We start from the raw sequence: 17,499 nt of genomic DNA, 5'->3' as shown, positions 1-17,499 counted from the left end.
CCGTCCGTCACGTGTGAACGGGACGACGCGAGTACGCTGGAGGAAATGGGGGCGGGTGCTCCCCACATCCTCCTCCCCTTAAAAAGGCCCTCGGATTCAAAGAGTCGGACGCCGCTTTTTTCATCGAGAATGGCCCAGAAGCCGGTCTCCATCTCCTAGGGCTCCTCCGCCGCGTCCAGATTTGTGGCTGCCACCTCCCTGTTGTCGCTGTCGGCCACCGCCGCAGGATCTTCGGTCGCTCTGCCAGCCGTCGTCTTCGCGGCTAGCTGCTCCGCGGCTGGTCGCTCCGCTGCTGGCTGATTTGCCGTCCCAGCAGCGGTGCCTGGGTGGCCATTCGCCACGTGGAGCAGCCATTCCGTGAACTCGTTCTCGCAGGCCGCTCGGGCCAGCAAGGCCTGGACCACTCCATTTGTTGGTTGTGGCTGCGGCGGTAGCGTACTTGTTCCTCTCGTCCGGAGCCGGCGCAGGGCCCCTCGGTTGTGGCTCTTGTGGATGCGGACCGTGCTACAGCCACACCGTCTTGTACCTGCCGGCAGGGGCAGGCAGGCGCCCTCCACCCTCCGGTCGGCATCGCGTAGAGTCCGGCCCTGGAAGAGCCGGAACAGCCCTTCCGGAGGTGTTCCGATTCGGGCCCTCTCCTGCTGGTGCCAGGGTTGGTCAGATACGTATGCGGCTGGTGAGTCAACGCCATCCTGTGACGTCCAGGTAGCCACGTCTCGGGTGCTGAGGCCTGGTTGCCTGGGGTTCATTGCACCGGGTTCCCTTGGTGGCCCTGACTGGGCATTGGATGGAGAGGTCAGGCGGCGAGGTGACGGGTCCCCGAGGAAATGGTGACGTCGTCCGTGATGGGACGGCCCTGCAGGCGTCCGAGGTGAGGCCTGGCGACGCCTCTGGTGGGTCGAGGGCCCTCTAGGAGACACCACAAATGGTGGGCGTCCCGCCACCGAGTCGTCTCGGCGGCGCTTAGAGTTGGCGTCGTGGTCCATCTGCGCGGTGGAAGTCGGCACAGATAAGGTTAACACTCGCATTGCACGTAACGCCTTGTACTCCGCCGGAAACATCAAACGGGCCCGGCAGTGCGGGAGTGTTTCCCCTTGCTACGCAAGTTGTAGCGCGGCGGCTTGCTCGTCGTGCGGTTCGGGCTGCTCTCTCTCACCGACCGTCGTTGAAGTAGGGTCTGGTTTTCATCCCACTGCTCATCACGCGGCACGTAGCGTTTCAGGTCGCATACGTGTACCAGCCTGCCAATCGGCTTTCCTTTCATGATCTCGAGCTGGTAAACGAGCGAGGAAACCTTCTCTTGCACTTGATATGGCCCAGTCCACTTCGGTGCCAGCGAGGCAGTGAACTGTTTGTTAGAATCGCCGAGAACGTTCTGGCGTCGAAGGACCAGATCGCCCACTTCGTAGCGGACGTTCCGATGCGAGCGGTCGTACTGCGCCTTCTGTTGCGCCCTAGCAGTGCCAAGATTACGGCGTGCTTTGTCTAAAGCTTCCGCGATCTTGGCACGTAGGTGCGTCCCATATTAAGCTCATGCTGCAGGCGCAATCGATATTCTGCTGCGATCCGCGAGAACTCTATCCATCGTATTTGGCAGCTCTCTCCCCAGGTTGAGAGAAGGCGCATACCCAGTCGAGCAGTTTACTGGCGATCGCAATGCAAACCCGATCTCTGGAAGGTAGGTATCCCAGTCCTTAGGTCTTTCAGAGAACGCGACAAGCATGTGCTTAATGTTGCGATTGACCCATTCAGTGGGGTTCGACTGAGCTTGATAAGTTGTCGTTTTCTTGTGCTTAATGCCTAGTGCAGCGCACGAGTCGACGAAAACCTTCGCAGTGAAGTAAGACGCATTGTCCGTTATCAACTGCTCCAGAAAGCCAAATGTGGGGAAAACCTCGATCAACTTATCAACAATTATCCGTGCCGTCAGTTTTCGCAAGGGGAGCAGTTCGACCCATTTACTGAAGTGAGCTGTGACTACAAGCAAGAATTTGTTCCTGCTCGGTGTAGTGGAATACGATCCCATGACGTCACACGCCGCGATTTGCCAGGCAGTCTGGCTGTCGATAGGCTGCATAAGGCCGGACGGTCGTCCACCTCGGGGCTTCACGGTTTGGCACACATGACATGAGCGGGCGTAGCGCATCACGTCCCATTTCATGCCTGGCCAGGTAGCGAGGCGACACAACTTAATGTAAGTCTTGGGGCTGCTCGCGTGCCCAGCGATACACGAGTCGTGAAAGTAGCGTAGCAGTGCTCCTCGGAACGCGCGCGGTATCACCACCTTAAACGCCTCACTTGTGTCGTCCTCGGTGGGCACATACCTCAGCAGGAGGCTGTCGGTATTCAGCAGATAAGAATCCAGCGCACTCACAGCATTACCAACTGATCCCGAGCGCTTAGCACCGACAGCAATACCAGCTGCCTCCATGTGTGCGGCGGCCGCGCCACCCTGCTCCCGGAGCTCGTCGAGCACTTTTCGACAAAACAGGTCCTTCTGCTGAGCCTCGAATAGCTCCTCTCTCCTGAAGACGACTCCTGCGGAACCAACAACATCTCCGTGGTTCACGCTCTCGCCAAGGATTGACCGTTGTTCCGCGTCCCTTACTTGGGCCTCTCCATCGCCTCGGACTGGCGCTCGCGAAAGTGCGTCAGCTGCGGCATTGCTTTTTCCTTTGCGGTAGCACACGGTGAAGTCGTAACGCTGCAGCAGCAGTGCCCAATGCGCCAGGTGGCCACTCGGCTTGCTCAAGCGCCTCAACCAAGTGAGAGCCATGTGGTCAGTCTCTATCTTGAATGCCACTCCATCGACGTAATAGTTGGAACTTTCGCAGAGTGAAAACTATCGCGAGGCACTCCTTCTCTGTCACCAAGTAGTTCCTTTCTGCCAGCGTCAACGAACAACTCGCGAACGCAACCAGTCGGAGATTGCCTCCGTGCTCCTGAAGCAAAATTGCACCTAAGCCTAGGTCGCTTGCGTCTGTTTGAATCACAAACTCCCCATTCAAATCGGGCAGCTGCAATTCGGCCGTGTCAGCGAGCACCTTCGTGAGGCCACGCAGTGCCGCCTCCTGCTCTTGACCCCAATTACACCGTTCGTCTTTCCTCAAGAGCTTCGTCAAAGGCGCTTGCACTGCCGCGCAGTCTGGAATGAATTGGCGATAAAAGCTCACCAATCCCAGAAAGCGCCTCAGTTCACCGATATCTTTCGGCGACGTGTACCTCAGCATAGCCTCGAGCTTATCCTCACTCGGCAGGATGCGGCCGTTGTCCAGCGTGAATCCCAACAGCACTATTCTACTCGCAGCTATCTGAGCTTTGTTCGGGTTCAGCGTGATACCCGCGGACTTCAGCCTGTCTAGGACGTCTCTCAAGTGGCGCAAGTGCTCCTCGAATGTTTTCGAATAAACCACTATGTCGTCCAGATATGCGAGGGCATCTTGCCACTTCGCATCTCCTAGTACTCGATCCATCAACCTTTGATGAGTAGCGGGAACTCCGACCAGACCAAAAGACATTCTCTTAAATTGAAAGAGCGCCCGGTGACAAGTGAAAGCCGTTTTCTCTTTGTCACGCTCGTCCATTTCGGCATGAAAGTATCCACGACTAGCATCGAGCGTTGTAAAGTACTTCGCCCCGCCTAGGTTAGACACTAAAGAGGAAATGGAGGGTAGAGGGTACACATCCATCTTCGTAAGCCCTATGGGCTGTTCGACCTTTCCACCACACCTGTGTCGATGAGTTCGTCTAAGGCGCTATCAAGTGCTTTCCGCTTAGTCAAGCTAATCGGCCGAGGATTACATTTCCATGGCGCAGCGTCACCCGTGTATATCCTGTGCCTGACTGGCGTAGTGCGGCCCGGACGGTCAGTGAAAATCGCGTCAGTATTCGTACGACAGCGACGACAGTCGTGCCCGTTCTCTCTCTGGCATATTGACCTCCGACAAAAGCGGGTGCATTACTCCTCGCAGAACAGTGGCGCACTGTTGTGCCACCTTGTCTCTCTCCTCGACTGCGCAGATTACGGGTTGCTCGCTTGACTGTGGCCGGGTGTTGCCCACTCGCGCCGCACCTGGAGACTGGCGTGTCTCCGCTGCCACGGGCGCTTTTGCGAAAAGCTTTAAAGCACCCGTTCCGTTCTCTCGGTAACCTCCGTTGCCGATGTCTATTACAATGCCCGACTTGATGAGAAAGTCTCGTCCCAAAATAACAGGCACTGATAAACCCGGGAGATGTACGAGGCAATGTCGCCTGACGTGTTTCTTCCAACGGATCACTAACCAAACTGTAACGCTCAATTGTGCTGAAGTCGGAAGGTGGTGTCATTATCTCTCAGTCGGATATTGTTCTCGTGGAGATGATGCAACACCTCGTCACCAAATAATGAAGCGCTTGCTCTGGTAACCAATAATGCAGCGAATTTCTTTCGGGCTATCGTTAGCTCGATGAACAGTGCCTGCGAGTCCGCAACACCTCCTACGTGACAAGCCGAAGGCGCAAGTAACTCGATACGACTGGCTATGTTCGACATCGCCGCACGGGACCCAAGGTGGATCACCGGCGGCCTCGCCTGTTTCCTGAGCCACGCGCTCGGCCTCGGCCTGGCGTGTGGCCACAGTCACGGGCGATGTGCCCTGGTTGGCCGCATTGGTAGCAGCAGCCGCTGAAGCCTCGGTGGCCTGGGCGGCTATCGCTCCACTCCGGCCCGCCGTAGCTTCGTTGAACTGCGTTCGGCGTGTGCCGCTCCTCCAGTCTCGCATCAGCCTCTCGTTCCTGTCGCGGTGCACTGAGTGCGGCATTTGTCGGTGCTGTTCTCAGCGCGTAGGCGTACGGGTCCAAAGCGCGATCTGAGAACTCCCAACTAAGCTGGACCTGCGGCTCCGCGAACGATGCCGACACGTCGACTCTAGACGAGTGGGAAGTGATCGCGCCGCCGTTCCACACGCAGCTAGATTCGAGTGACAGCGCTGCAGGTGGAGGCAGACGGTATGCTCACGCTGTGTGAATGTCTCCCTGGATGCACTTCGCCTTGGTGGAGAGTTCGTCTAGGTCTCTAAACCTACGCCCTCTGAAATAGGCCACATAAGTGGGGTGCGCCTGCCGTGTGACGCACTCAACTTTCTCTTCATCGGTGGCGAGAGGGTTTGCGAGACGATAAAGTTCATCCATCGCTCGAACATATTACAGCAGGGACTCGTCCGGATGCTGGGTATGGAGCTCCAGCTCTCTCCTCAAACGCCACTCGTAATTGGCCGGAAGAAATTCTTCGCGAAAGTTTGCGCGGAACTCTTCTACTGTGCGGCATCAGTGTCCGGTCAGTCGGAACCATCGAGCCGCCTGGTCGGTCGGTGAAACCTGGATCACGTGCCCGACTAGTTTGGCGTCTGAAAGCCCGGTTGCCTGTTGGTAATACAGCAGATGGTCGAGGTACTCTCTTGCACTCGCACGATCGTGGTACCCACTGTAGGTAGGCATGTCAACCTTAAGTCATGGTCGCTCGCTCTGCGACGAGGCCTGCATTGTGCCTTGCAGGGCGCCGGCTAAGCTCTGCATGATTTGCAACGCATTTTGCAGCATTGCCTCGCTAGACGGCAAACTCTCGCCCAAAGGGCCAGATGCCTCCGCCGTCCGGGTCGAGTTATTTAGTGGCATGTGTGCCTCTGTGTCCGCGTCGCGATCCGGTGAGGGGCTCAATGGAGTACGCCTCGTATTAGGGTTAACCTCTGCCTACGTGGCATTGCGCCCGCCTGACTGTTCCGCGTGAAACACTCAAAACCAAAGCTGCTTGCTCAGCAGCTGCCACCGCGTTAGCAATAGGCTGCTGACTTTGCGTCGCTACATTTGACAACATTAACAAATCTGAGAGGTCAGACAAGCCAGCCGCCATTGTTTGCCGAAACGTGGGTAGTCCTAGCGCCAATACACACAAAAAGAATCGCCGTGTTGCCGAATTCGCCCCACGTTAGGTGCCAAATGTGGGGGTTCCACTCTGTGTGCGGCTAGGGCTTGAAGGCGAGCTCCGGATCTAGCAAGCAGTCGCTTCGTGGTACTCCCAACTCGTGGCGCGGGAATCGCAGCTATGCCGGGTTCGAACGAATAAGGCAATCAGCAGCGTCAACGGTAATAAAGTTTATTGCTATTAGCAATAATGAACACTCGCTGAGGGACCTCCTCTCAGTAATAGTAGTAAAATAGGCTTGCCTCGTTGCCTGGGTGGGTCAGACAAACGAGATCACTCACGGGTTGCAGCAGGTGCTTTCGTCGAGGCGGCAGGTGTCCAGCGTCCCAAGAGAGCGGATCTCTCCCGGTGGCGCGCTTTTATGCCTTTTTACCTTTTTGCGAGGGGAAGTCCTCCTCGCCCACCGGATATGTTTCTCTTTCTCATGAGCAAAGTGGGGGGAGAGGGGTACGCGCGTCACAAGAGCGACGGGGAAAGGGAGGGCGTGTAGTGCCTCTTTCCCTTGTCTACGCCGGCTCAAACTGTCCGTCACGTGCGAACGGGACGATGCGAGCACGCGTGAGGGAATGGGGGCGAGTGCTCCCCACACTCTTTCTATCTCCTTTCTCTGTTCATACTTTTTTACACGTCCCTTAGCCACTGTCTGGCATACATCACATGCCTTCACATACCGTTTCACGTCACTCTGCACCCCGATCCAAAAGAACTCTTCTGTGATCCTTTCTAATGTATCCTTTACTCCTTTGTGACCTGCGGTTACACTACCATGCCCTACCTTTAGTACTGTATTCCTGAGTTCCTTTGGAACCTTCAACTGTAATACTTCCCTACCTGAGCTAAACACACACTTCCGGTGTAATAGGTTATTCTTCTTTATGAACTCCACCACGGTCCTACTCCTTTTTCTTCGCACAAGTTCCCCTATCTTTAGTTCGCGCTTTCATATTGACTCGTCCTTGTTCTGTAGTTCTTTAAGTTCTGCAGCCGTTACATTTAATTCCTTAATGGCTGTAACCTGCCATGCTGTCAGAGGTTTCATACTACTATTGCTTGCTCGTGTTTTTAATGCAGCCGCTACATCTGTCTCTCGCATCCCCTCTTTTTGAGTTTTTGACTGTTCTTTCAATTCCATGTCCTTCCCTACCTCTTCCAACTTGGGTCTGGGTCGTCTGCCTTCCTCACCCCAGGTACATTTCCCACAATCAAATCATAAAGAGAGTCCTCCACCCATCTAGCTGTGACTAGTCCGGTAAAAAAGGGTGTCGGTATTTGAATCTGTGCCTCTGGCAGATACTTAACGGACTTATCTACCAAGATTACGGGTTTAAGGTGCCTGGTCATGTTTTCTGGTGGCACGAGACTCCTCCTCACTGAAATGGTATTGGTTCCTGTGTCTCTCAAGACTGTAGCTTTGCATCCTTGTACCTCGCTTTCCACTACAGGCATGTCCTGCTCTATCTGTCCGCCTTCTCTTGACCTCGCGATTCATGTCGTCTTATCCACGGACCTAGTCCTGCATTCGTCTGCCTTGTGGCCTTTCTTTTGGCATAACTGGCAAACCAACAGCGTTTCCTGACGATTATCTCTCACCTGGCAGTTCACCGCTACATGACCTAACCGGTTACATAGAAAACTTCTCTGGGGTCCCCTTTGTCTACTGCACTGCCCCTGGTTCTTCGTCTCTCCTACTGCTGTCGTGTGCGCACCTTTGTCACCTTTTCCCAAATTTCTTAATTCCTGTGCCTCTATGAACTGATCTGTTTGTTCTGCCATCTGTTCCAGTCTGTAGTTTTCTTTCCTTAAGGAATATCGCCAAACTGCTGCTACAGCTGGCAAAAACTGTTCACCCATGGCCTTGTTGCAAACCCCTTCATACATTTTGTCCATCTCGGACAGCTCTATCCAGCTCTCAAAATAATTTGTTAGCCAACGCGCAAACTGCTTGCCTGTTTCTGAATCTTCAGGCTTACATGACCTAAACTTCTCTCAGAACCCTTCTGCGGTCAACCTTAATCTTTGCAATAGAGTTTTCTTTACCTTGTCATAGTCCAATGACTCCTCTGCTGGCATATGCCCAAAGACACTCAGAACCTCGCCCACCAAGCACAGACTCAAAGCATTAGCCCACTTGCTCCTCTCCCAGCCTGGCCCGATTGCTATTCTTTCAAACCGATGCAAATATGCATCCAGGTCATCGCTCTGCTTATCGAAAGGTGCCGTCAATTTCCTAGGGCAAATCTGGCTTGTCCTGGAAGAAGCTGAATCGAGTGACGCCGTTCCGGGACTACTCGTGCCTTCTCAAGAGCCCGCGCCCATCTCTGCTAGCTTTCTCTTCAATTCTAAAATTTCTTTTTCCCTTTTGTGGTCTTCGCATGCTCGTTCATGTTGCTTTTCGAAGAATGCCATTGTCTCTTCCTTCGACAGGTTTCAATCTTTCGCTATCGCTGCCAAACGTTCCCACTCCATCTCTAAACCAGCAAGATCAGTGACGGCTGAATCCTGGAAATATCCTGGGACGGATCCTATCCTGGGACGTATCCTGGTACAGATTCTATCCTGGGACGTATCCTGCTGCAGATTCTATCCTGGGTCGTATCCTGGTACGGATTCTATCCTTGGACATATCCTGGTATGGATTCTATCCTGGCAGGCTCGCCAATTTGTGTCAGTGATCTCGGGGCCGTGCAGATGTTGGGAGAGATGGAGTCGGGAGACGCAGGCAAGCACAGCAAACAAATTTTAATTTACCCAAACTCGAAAAGGAAAAGTCAAAACTCAATTGGCAAAAAATAAAAATTCACACTTGCATAGCCAAAACAATGTCCTTATCTTCGCCTACGTGCGTCCTTAGCATGTTTCGCGCGAAAGTCCGGCAACCCTGGCCTATGGTTGCACACTAACAAAAAGGAACGCTCTTACAAAGTTCCTTTGTCACACGTAACTCCAAGTCCAATGTGCGTCGGCTCTTGACCCCAGTCGGTGCTCCTGCTGACTTGCAAGCTTTGTTGCCGTGGCATCGACCGGCCAGCTTCTCCGTCTCGGATGTCGGTGCCCCGAACTGTGCTGGTGACGTGGCACTCCGGCACTCCAGCCTTCCTGGTTAGGCCTACCGCCAGGCTCCGCCGCTACCTCTCCGAGTGCTGACGAGAAGCCCCGGGGACTACCGTTCGTGCTGGGCTGCCGAAGAAGGGGGATCCAATTCCTGGAGTGCCCGGCAGCACTGTGGGAGGCTGCAGCAGGTCCAGGAAGCTTCGCTCGAACGTCGCCGTGGTCGACGGCCACACCCTGGATAACCAGCGTCACGAGCCAGTCCGAACCTCCGTGGCTCTCATCACCAGTGCAAAGCTGGTGCTCCAACCTTCTTGTCTCAGAGCCAGGTCGATAATCCCAGCTTGGCGCCGCTTCTTCCTCGATCACACCTCCAGTCTTGCGCTTCGACGGCTCTGCCATTCGGACGGGTAGACGCACATCGTCCTCATCTTTTCTTTTTGGGCCCCATTCCTCTTACGTATGACAACTCCCCAACGCATAGCATGTGTAATTGCAGCTATGCTGGGTTCTGACGAATTTCTGTGAGCAATAAGTAATACTTGCAGATGGATAGACCACTCTGTAATAGGTAATAAATAGGCTTGCCTCGTTGCTTGTGATAACCTGGCAACGAGGTCACTCACAGGCTGTGGCAGGTATTCCTTAGGTCATTGGTCCGGTTTAAGGTCGGGGAACCAGGCAGCGAGTGTCTCTCCAGTGATGCCCTTTATATCTTTTTGCCTTCACTGGAGGAATGTCCTGCTAACGCCTCAAATACCTGGCCCTTTCCTGCGAGTCTGCGATAGAAGGGCACGCACGTCACGAGAGCAGATGGAGAACCAGGAGAGGCTGTAGTGTGTCTATCCCTTGTCTACTCTGGCTCTCAACACGTCCGCAACGTGCAAATGTGGAAACTTGAATACGCAGCAGGAAACAGGCGTTTGTGCTCCCCACATGTGACATGGATAGAGGGAATGGCAATGTGGCATTGGATAATTCGTAAAGTGCCAAAGGATGTGTGGAGATTGGGCTAGCGAGCCTCCGATAGGGGTATGGATGATATTGAATATGTGGCAACGAACATCACACCACTTCAACAGCCATCTATCTATCCTACACGCATTATCTCTGGACGTAACACAGCTAATGAGCCACCTGTACGAAAATATTAGCGGCAAGCATTCTGCGACAGCTTGCTGTTATCACATTGGCCAGGGGCAAATTTGTAGTGAATGCTGTCTCGGCCATTATGCTTAATCAGTGCTGGTTAATCGTGTGCCCACCACTAAAGTTAGTTTGGTGCTGAATCGACTCAGATGTATTCATAGCAGCTGCACAACACTGAAAGCTGATAAACCACCTTGCAAACAAAAGAGACTGCACAAAGGAGCATGGGGCGAATTTGCTGTGGCCCCCTAGATTTCAGAATCTTTGACAGGTGGCTAATCGAACACCGAACCTGGAGATGAAACTGCATCGACGGTGCCTGTTCATTACTGTCGGTGCTGCTTTGTGCGGAGCAGTGATAGAGTCAATTGTTGAATGTTAATTTCGTCTGTCTCACGCACTGGCCATAAACTGGCCACCTACCGTAAAGTTGGGACAGCCTTTCTGTATTTTGGAGAAATACTTGAAAGCAAAACTTTCTATGCAACAAATAAAAGACTGTCACTAAGTACAGGTCCACTATTAAACTGATAACCTCATTGATGGTCAGTATTATTGTGCAGCACCGTGTTTTCTTGACCACAATTTAGAAACATTAAAATTTGTGAGGAGTTGTCTTATATTCAATATTGATACGATATCCAGCTTACTTTTCATGAATTGATTCAATGTTTGATTCGAAATCTACTATTCGGTGTTCGTGTACTCCTGCTAGAAACCATTCTGTACTGAGCCAGTGACTGAATGTTGGCCCTAATACAAAGCTTTGTGATGCTAGATTGAAGTAAATACTGCTAGTACAGTAGTATGCCATTGATGTTTTTCAAGGGACCCTGGAAAAAAAACGTAGCAGTAAGGAAGGGTGCAAATCGCCACAGCAGCGTCAGAAGCAGCTCTGAATGACTGCTAGCTGTTGTTTTCTAGTGCTTTCGTAAATGAAGAGGCAGACCATACTCGAAACATGCTTTATTGCATGGCAGCAACTTCACAGGACACAATGACAGCCAAAGGATACAAGGGGAAAATACCCAGCCCAGCGTTGCAGTGAGCGCTTATAGGCACATAGTGGGCTAGAGTGATGTGATCGCGATATAGGCTGCATGACAGAAGGGGGAAAACGCTATCATGCAAGTACACGTGTACAGATATGCAACATCCCCCCACACTTACTTCGGAACCGCCGACATAGTCACAACAGTTTATCGCACATAGCAATCAGGTGGGTGGCGACACTGGTCCCATACGGGCAAGAACTGTTGCACAGAGCCACTTTGGTCCCGGTCGGAACTTGCGCACCCGAACGTCATCATCCACACCAAACACTTTCTCATCAGGGGTGGCACCTTGTCTGATGAAATTGGCGCTGGGACACTATGTTCTCGACCGAGGGTTGCACCAGGTCTAGTCTGGTCCATAGGCGCTGTCCCAGGAGCAAAGTGGAAGGGGCTTCCCCTGTCATAGCATGAGGCGTATTGCGATACATCAGAAGGAAGCCACGCTTGCTATTCTTGGATCGGTCTTGAAAAGCACTGCCTTCAAGGTTTGGAAAAAACGCTCTGCCAATCTGTTGCTGCTTGGGCAATACAGTGCAGTTTATACATCCCTTATACCCCTTTGCTTGAGGTAGACTTGGAATTGTTGAGAGATGAACTGACTTGCGTTGTCGGACATCAGTGTTTTCAGAAGTCCAAATCTGCAGAAAAGTTTACGTATGCATGTGATGGTTGCTTCTGAAGTAGTAGTGGTGATGGGACATACTTTTGGCCACGTCGAATGAGCGTCAACTACCACGAAGTATGAAACACCTTTTATGGGACCTGCAAAATCCACCTGCAGGCATGGCCATGGACGCGTCGGCTAGGACGAAGGATGGAGTGGTGCTTTTATTGGCAAACTGCATGTCTTGGCACATGTTTGGCTAGCCTCAGCACACCTCTTTATGTCATGATTAATATTTGGCCACCACACATAGCTTCTTGCCAACTCCATGTGCAACACTGCTGGATGTCCCTCATGCATTTCATCTAGGATAAATTGACGGAACTTTTGTGGTACCACAACACGAATTCCGAGCATGACATAAGGAAAGCTCTAGTTTGCCATAGCAAAATGGTTTCAAGTTTGCAGACACATTAGTCAGCCAGCCTGACTGAATGTGCTGTACCACTTGGCGAAAAACTGGATCACGTGCAGTTTCTTCTGGGATTTGTTTACTGCCAACAAGCATCCGTCCAAATGCAGGAGTAAAAAATTTTCTTTGGCCCTGTTCATGCCAGGTTGCCGAAATGGAAGGCGCGATAAGCAATGAGCGTCCACATTCCGAGCTGAAGGTCGATAACTGCAATTAAACAGAATACCCAGAAAGTGTGACTGCCCAGTGCTGGAGTTTGGCAGCTGCTATCGCGGGAATGCCTGATTTGTGGCCAAATATTGTCTCAAGTGGCTTATGGTCTGTGATCAAGAGGAGAACAAGGTGAAAGCAGGAGCCAGTGCTTTGACAAGTGGACTTGTCTTCTTCGAGGCTACTTATGTTTTCCTCGTGACGGCATATGTAGGTGGGGTTCTAAAGGGGAGAGGATTTAAAGCGGGTGGGTGCAGCAATGAGCCAAGTTGTGTTAGCGACGAGGGTGTCGCTGACACACGAAGCAGACGCACTTTGTTTAGCAGCTTCGACAGCTATTGTGTGATCGACTGCTGTTTGAAACTTAAGCTGATTGTCTTCTGCAAATAGGTTGCATTGAATGTCAGCGCGAAGCAACTCACAAACAAATTTGTCCCTCAGGGCTTGATCAATAGAAGGTGCTGAACTTGCAAGTTTGTGTGAGCCTCCGCAGCTCTGCGGCATACTGAGTAGTAGTCTCTTATGGCAATTGCGAGCGGTGATAAAAATTTGGCTCTTTCTCCAATAACGAACAGTTTTGGGACAAAGTGGCTTCGCAGTAACTCTAGAAATTCTTTAAAGGGCTTCTTAGGGGGAATCTCTGAAGACATTAACGAATTCAATAATGTATATGTCTTCGGTCCTATCATGCTTATCAACGTATCAGCCTTCTGCTCATCTGGGACTTTGTTAGCCTGCAAAAATTCTTGGAGCCGTTCCTCGTAACTAGTCCAATCTGCAGAAGAATCATCGAATGGTTCTACTTGTGCCAATTGTGATGACATGGCTGCATTGACTTGCTGTCTTTTTGTGGCTGTATACCAGCATCCCATCCTCATTGCCAAGACTATGTCATGTTCCGGGGCCTACGTGAACAAAGAGGCAGACTATACTTGAAATGTGCTTTATTGCATGGCAGCAACTTAACATGGCAGAATGACAGCCGAAGGATACAAGGTGAAAATGTACAGCCCATCCTTAATGTACAGCCCAAATAAGCCAGTGCTTATTTGGACGTAGTGGGCAAGAGTGATGTGATCACGATATGGACCACGTGACAGAAGGGGGAAAGCACACGCAAGTACACGTGTACAGGCATCTGACACAGCACAGTTATTAGACATCTCAGCACTCGTACTGTGTCCGGGTACTGTGTGTGTGTGTGTGTGTGTGTGTGTGTGTGTGTGTGTACGTGCATGTATATAATTAAGATACATGTATGATCTTTTGTGACAGTGGCCCCTTTCCACTCTTGATCTGCTTAACTGCGCTATTTTGTATGCTTCACTGCACAGTATGACTCTATTGCAGCAAAGCTGACTAAAGAAAACCGGCAGTTATGCAGCGCAAATAAGATCCTTGCAGGCCCCAAGTTTAGACCTGCACTCAATAAATTTGGCCATGTGTTTGTGGTTCCCTGCAGTTTTTAACCAATGCACACTTTTTTTTAATGCTTCTCCAACTGCTCTGTACACTTTTTCTCCCGAGGCTTGTGCAGCACCTGGCTTATGCAAGTTCGGTCACCTGTTACAACAAATCAGTTGCTTGTTTCCATCTGCACCACTAAATTTACGTGATTGCTGTGTTCAAACACAGCATAAGATGTGGGAACATTACAGAATGGCGACATATCAAATGAGAATATAATGCATGGGAGTCAACGTTATTTAGGCCAGGTCCACGAAAATGCGACGTAGCAGCTGGGAAAATGGGAATGTATCACCTGGGTTCTACTGTATATAAATCTCCGCGCTAAGTCTTGTATGCATTGTACAATGCTAAAATTATATCTGTATTGTAATATAGGCCTGATGAGTTTCTTCTCAAGAAATGCAGTTTCCTTGGGCCCTAATCACAGATGGTACAGTAAAACCCTGTTAATGCAAAGCTGTAAAAAAAAAAAACGGAGAACTTTTCTAGATAAGCATAGTTCTGAGATAAGTGAAATCATGAAGATGTACAGATCGTGCACAGCCTACATGGAGACTTTTTAGTATATCAGTAGCCACTGGCTTCCTCACAAAAGCTTAGTAAACCAGGAGCAGTATTTTCAGTCAATCACTTTAGGATATGACACGTTAGACACTTGCACATGACTTGGCACTGGCCACGTCAGCACCAAAGGGCAACAGCATTCTTGGCACAGTGTCAACAGTGTGCTTGACGCTGGAAAAGTAAAAGTTGAACAATTCATCCTAATGCAGGACTTGAAGCTGTCATCCAAGGAGCTTATGGCCATTTCCAAACGTGCCATAATCTGACTATAATAATTTCTGCAGTGTAATGAATTCTTGACAATTCCAGTTAGGGAACTGAAACAGAACTGTGAAAGAGTTAATTTGGCATACCTTTAGCAAATGCCCATAGGAGACATGATTGTTCACACCTGTTACTCAGCTTCACATTAGCAGGTGCACATGTCCTCCAAAGTTAGTGAGCACAAGCATCACAGCACACTCTGAAGACACGAAAGAGGAATTGAAGCTATTACCATACGGCAGACTTGTCCATATTTGTGCATCAGTGTGCCATTGATTTCACTCTTTAAGGAAGAGGTAACGCATATTCTTGGGAATAAAGATGATAGGGGCCTTCGCTGACCATAGGTCAGCACTTATACTGAATGGGTTCTTTCTTGACTTGGCACTTGAGTGCTCACTATTTTTTGTTTGCTCTTTGTGTTGTTCCACATGTCTTGTTTCGGCATGCTGATATCAGTGCATTATTGTACTTACAGCTGTCAGTTCTCACTTGTCCAAGTGTTGCGTGACCTTGTGGCTCTGTAGCACATATCATGAACTTCAACATCTACAACTAACTAGCCTCAACCTCTAGAGTGAAACAAGTGCTTGAGTTGTACCTGCACTGTGCTGCTGCATGTATATGCTGCCAATGTATAACCAATGTGATAGGCTCAGCTTCTGTGACAGGCTCAGCATCATGGCTCTTCATTTAAAATAAACTATGAACAGCCATTTGCCTTTGCTTATCGTACGTATCAATTCAAGAGATTCAAACCATGCAACAGAGTCTGTTGACCCAGCCGAGCATGAAAGGGCAAGGCTCACAGGATGAGTCTGTTTTGACTCGGCCGAGCATGAAAGGGCAAGGCTCACTTGATGACATTGAGCTGCATTTTTGCTCACTAACGATGAGCAGGTATATTTATTTGTAGCAGAAAGAGTTTGTTTGCAGGCATCGCTTTTCTAAGCCGTGTTATCAGTTGCGCCACCAGTCCCATGAAACTTGGTCAAGTGGATGCCAGTAATACCCACCATCTCCCCGAGCAAGTTTTCAAGCAGATTGCATCTTGAAACATTGCTGAATTGACAATGTTTGGTGGCATTCCTCCTTGCAGTGTGTGCATCTATGGGGGTGGTAACCGGCGAGAGCAGATCCAGACAGTCAACCTTGGTGTGGAGATAGTCATTGCAACCCCTGGCCGCCTCAATGATCTTGTCATGAACAACATCATCGACCTCAAATACGTCACATTTTTGGTCAGTTGTTTTCTTCTTACACGTCTTATTTTGCTTTAATTAAAGACTATTGTGTGGGGCACTCACTGAGAAGGCAGAACAGAACAAAGGATTAGCATGACCAAAAAAATAAATAGAAGAATGTTTCAAATCCATTTATATTTTAGATTATTATTAGGCCTGTGTGAATAAATTTTGTGGTTTGAAATGGAGTCAATGAAAATGGTAAAATTTAGAAGTGAATAGTTCGAATCGTTTCGAGGTTTGCGTAAAACTGTGACACAGGAGGCAGAAGCTCACAGAAAAGAAAAGCATGCTTTACTTGCAAATGTGGCAACATCTTGATCTCTGGAATCAGTTTATTGTAAAATTTGTTATTCAGATTATTTCATGCAAAAACGCAAGTTATTCAATACTTCTTGAAATGGCAGCAGTATAGAAAACTTGCTGCTCAGGGTTATCGTTCAGTTTACTGAAAGTTTTGTCATGGTTCAAGTTGTGTGGGAGGAATAGGCATTTAGAGATCATATAGTGCGTGTAACACATCGTCGAATTTTGCTAAGTGTGAGCTTAAAGGGTCCCTAAAACGGTTTGAACAGTATTTGTGGATATGTAGGGTGCAGCTACGGCGAAACATTCACCCCACAATTTAAGTGAAGCCTCTCATCTTAAGAGAGCTTCAGATGATTTCAAGTTACCCTTCTCCATAGCCATGCTTTTTGTCCACAACTTGTTCGCCAAACGAGTGGGGCTAAGCTCCGCTTTCAGTGGCTGTGCACCATGATGTGACATTGTGTTGTCTACTTCCGGAGCCTCTCCAACCTCTTCGCTAGCCAGCTGGCCCCAGCGAAAGCTATTCAAGCAGCATGGATTGCGAGCATTCTGTTGCAGCACTGAGCGTGTCCGGTATTCCGTTAAATGCAGACGAGCTGGGTGTTTCGACGGATTGGTGGAAATGTAAATTAAGCCCCTCCATACTACTACCACTATGATGAAGGATAAACGTGAGTGGCCTGAGTGACCTGCTCAATGCAGCCACCTGGTGGTGCAAAGCTTAACCAGCCAAACACAGAGCTAATATTGCTGCAATCAAGTCTAAGACATTTTAAACATTTAAAAAGACATGTTCACAACCACACTGCAGCCGAAAATTTACAGCAGCAGCAAAGTTGAATACACACAGATACTGCTATATTAGCTCTGTCTTTGTCTGGTTGAGCTGTGGGCCACCAGGCGATTGCACCCTACAGGCCGCTCATGTTTGCACCTCCATTCATCTGGCAAAACACACAGTCCGCCTGCGTTTACTAGAATACCAGATAAGCTAAAACTCTCTATTATGCTAATAATCCTCCAGCGCAAAGTGACGGCCACGAACATGCAGATCCTGGTGCCGATTGGGTGGTTACAGCCCGATTTGCCGGTGCCACTTTGCCTGTCACCTTGCAGAGGGCCACTGTATTGCAGCTTGACATGTTGCCAGT

At 50.1% G+C, this 17,499-nt stretch overlaps 1 protein-coding gene across 10 annotated transcripts in view; it reads left to right on the top strand.

Annotated features, from left to right (window-relative positions):
• LOC135921811 (probable ATP-dependent RNA helicase DDX43) overlaps nucleotides 1-17,499 on the top strand; it is a 260,397-nt gene that overhangs the window by 177,298 nt on the left and 65,600 nt on the right. For all 10 annotated transcript variants that reach the window (XM_070539820.1, XM_065456144.2, XM_065456146.1 and 7 more), the window contains one exon: nucleotides 15,895-16,036. In XM_070539820.1, coding sequence (XP_070395921.1) covers nucleotides 15,895-16,036 — 142 coding nt within the window. The remainder of the gene's footprint in view (nucleotides 1-15,894; nucleotides 16,037-17,499) is intronic.

This window comes from Dermacentor albipictus, chromosome 6 (assembly GCF_038994185.2).
Source record: "Dermacentor albipictus isolate Rhodes 1998 colony chromosome 6, USDA_Dalb.pri_finalv2, whole genome shotgun sequence".
Classification (NCBI taxonomy): Eukaryota; Metazoa; Arthropoda; class Arachnida; order Ixodida; family Ixodidae; genus Dermacentor; species Dermacentor albipictus.
The sequence above is the reverse complement of the archived record's forward strand: the minus strand, read 5'-3'. Positions and strand labels throughout refer to the sequence as shown.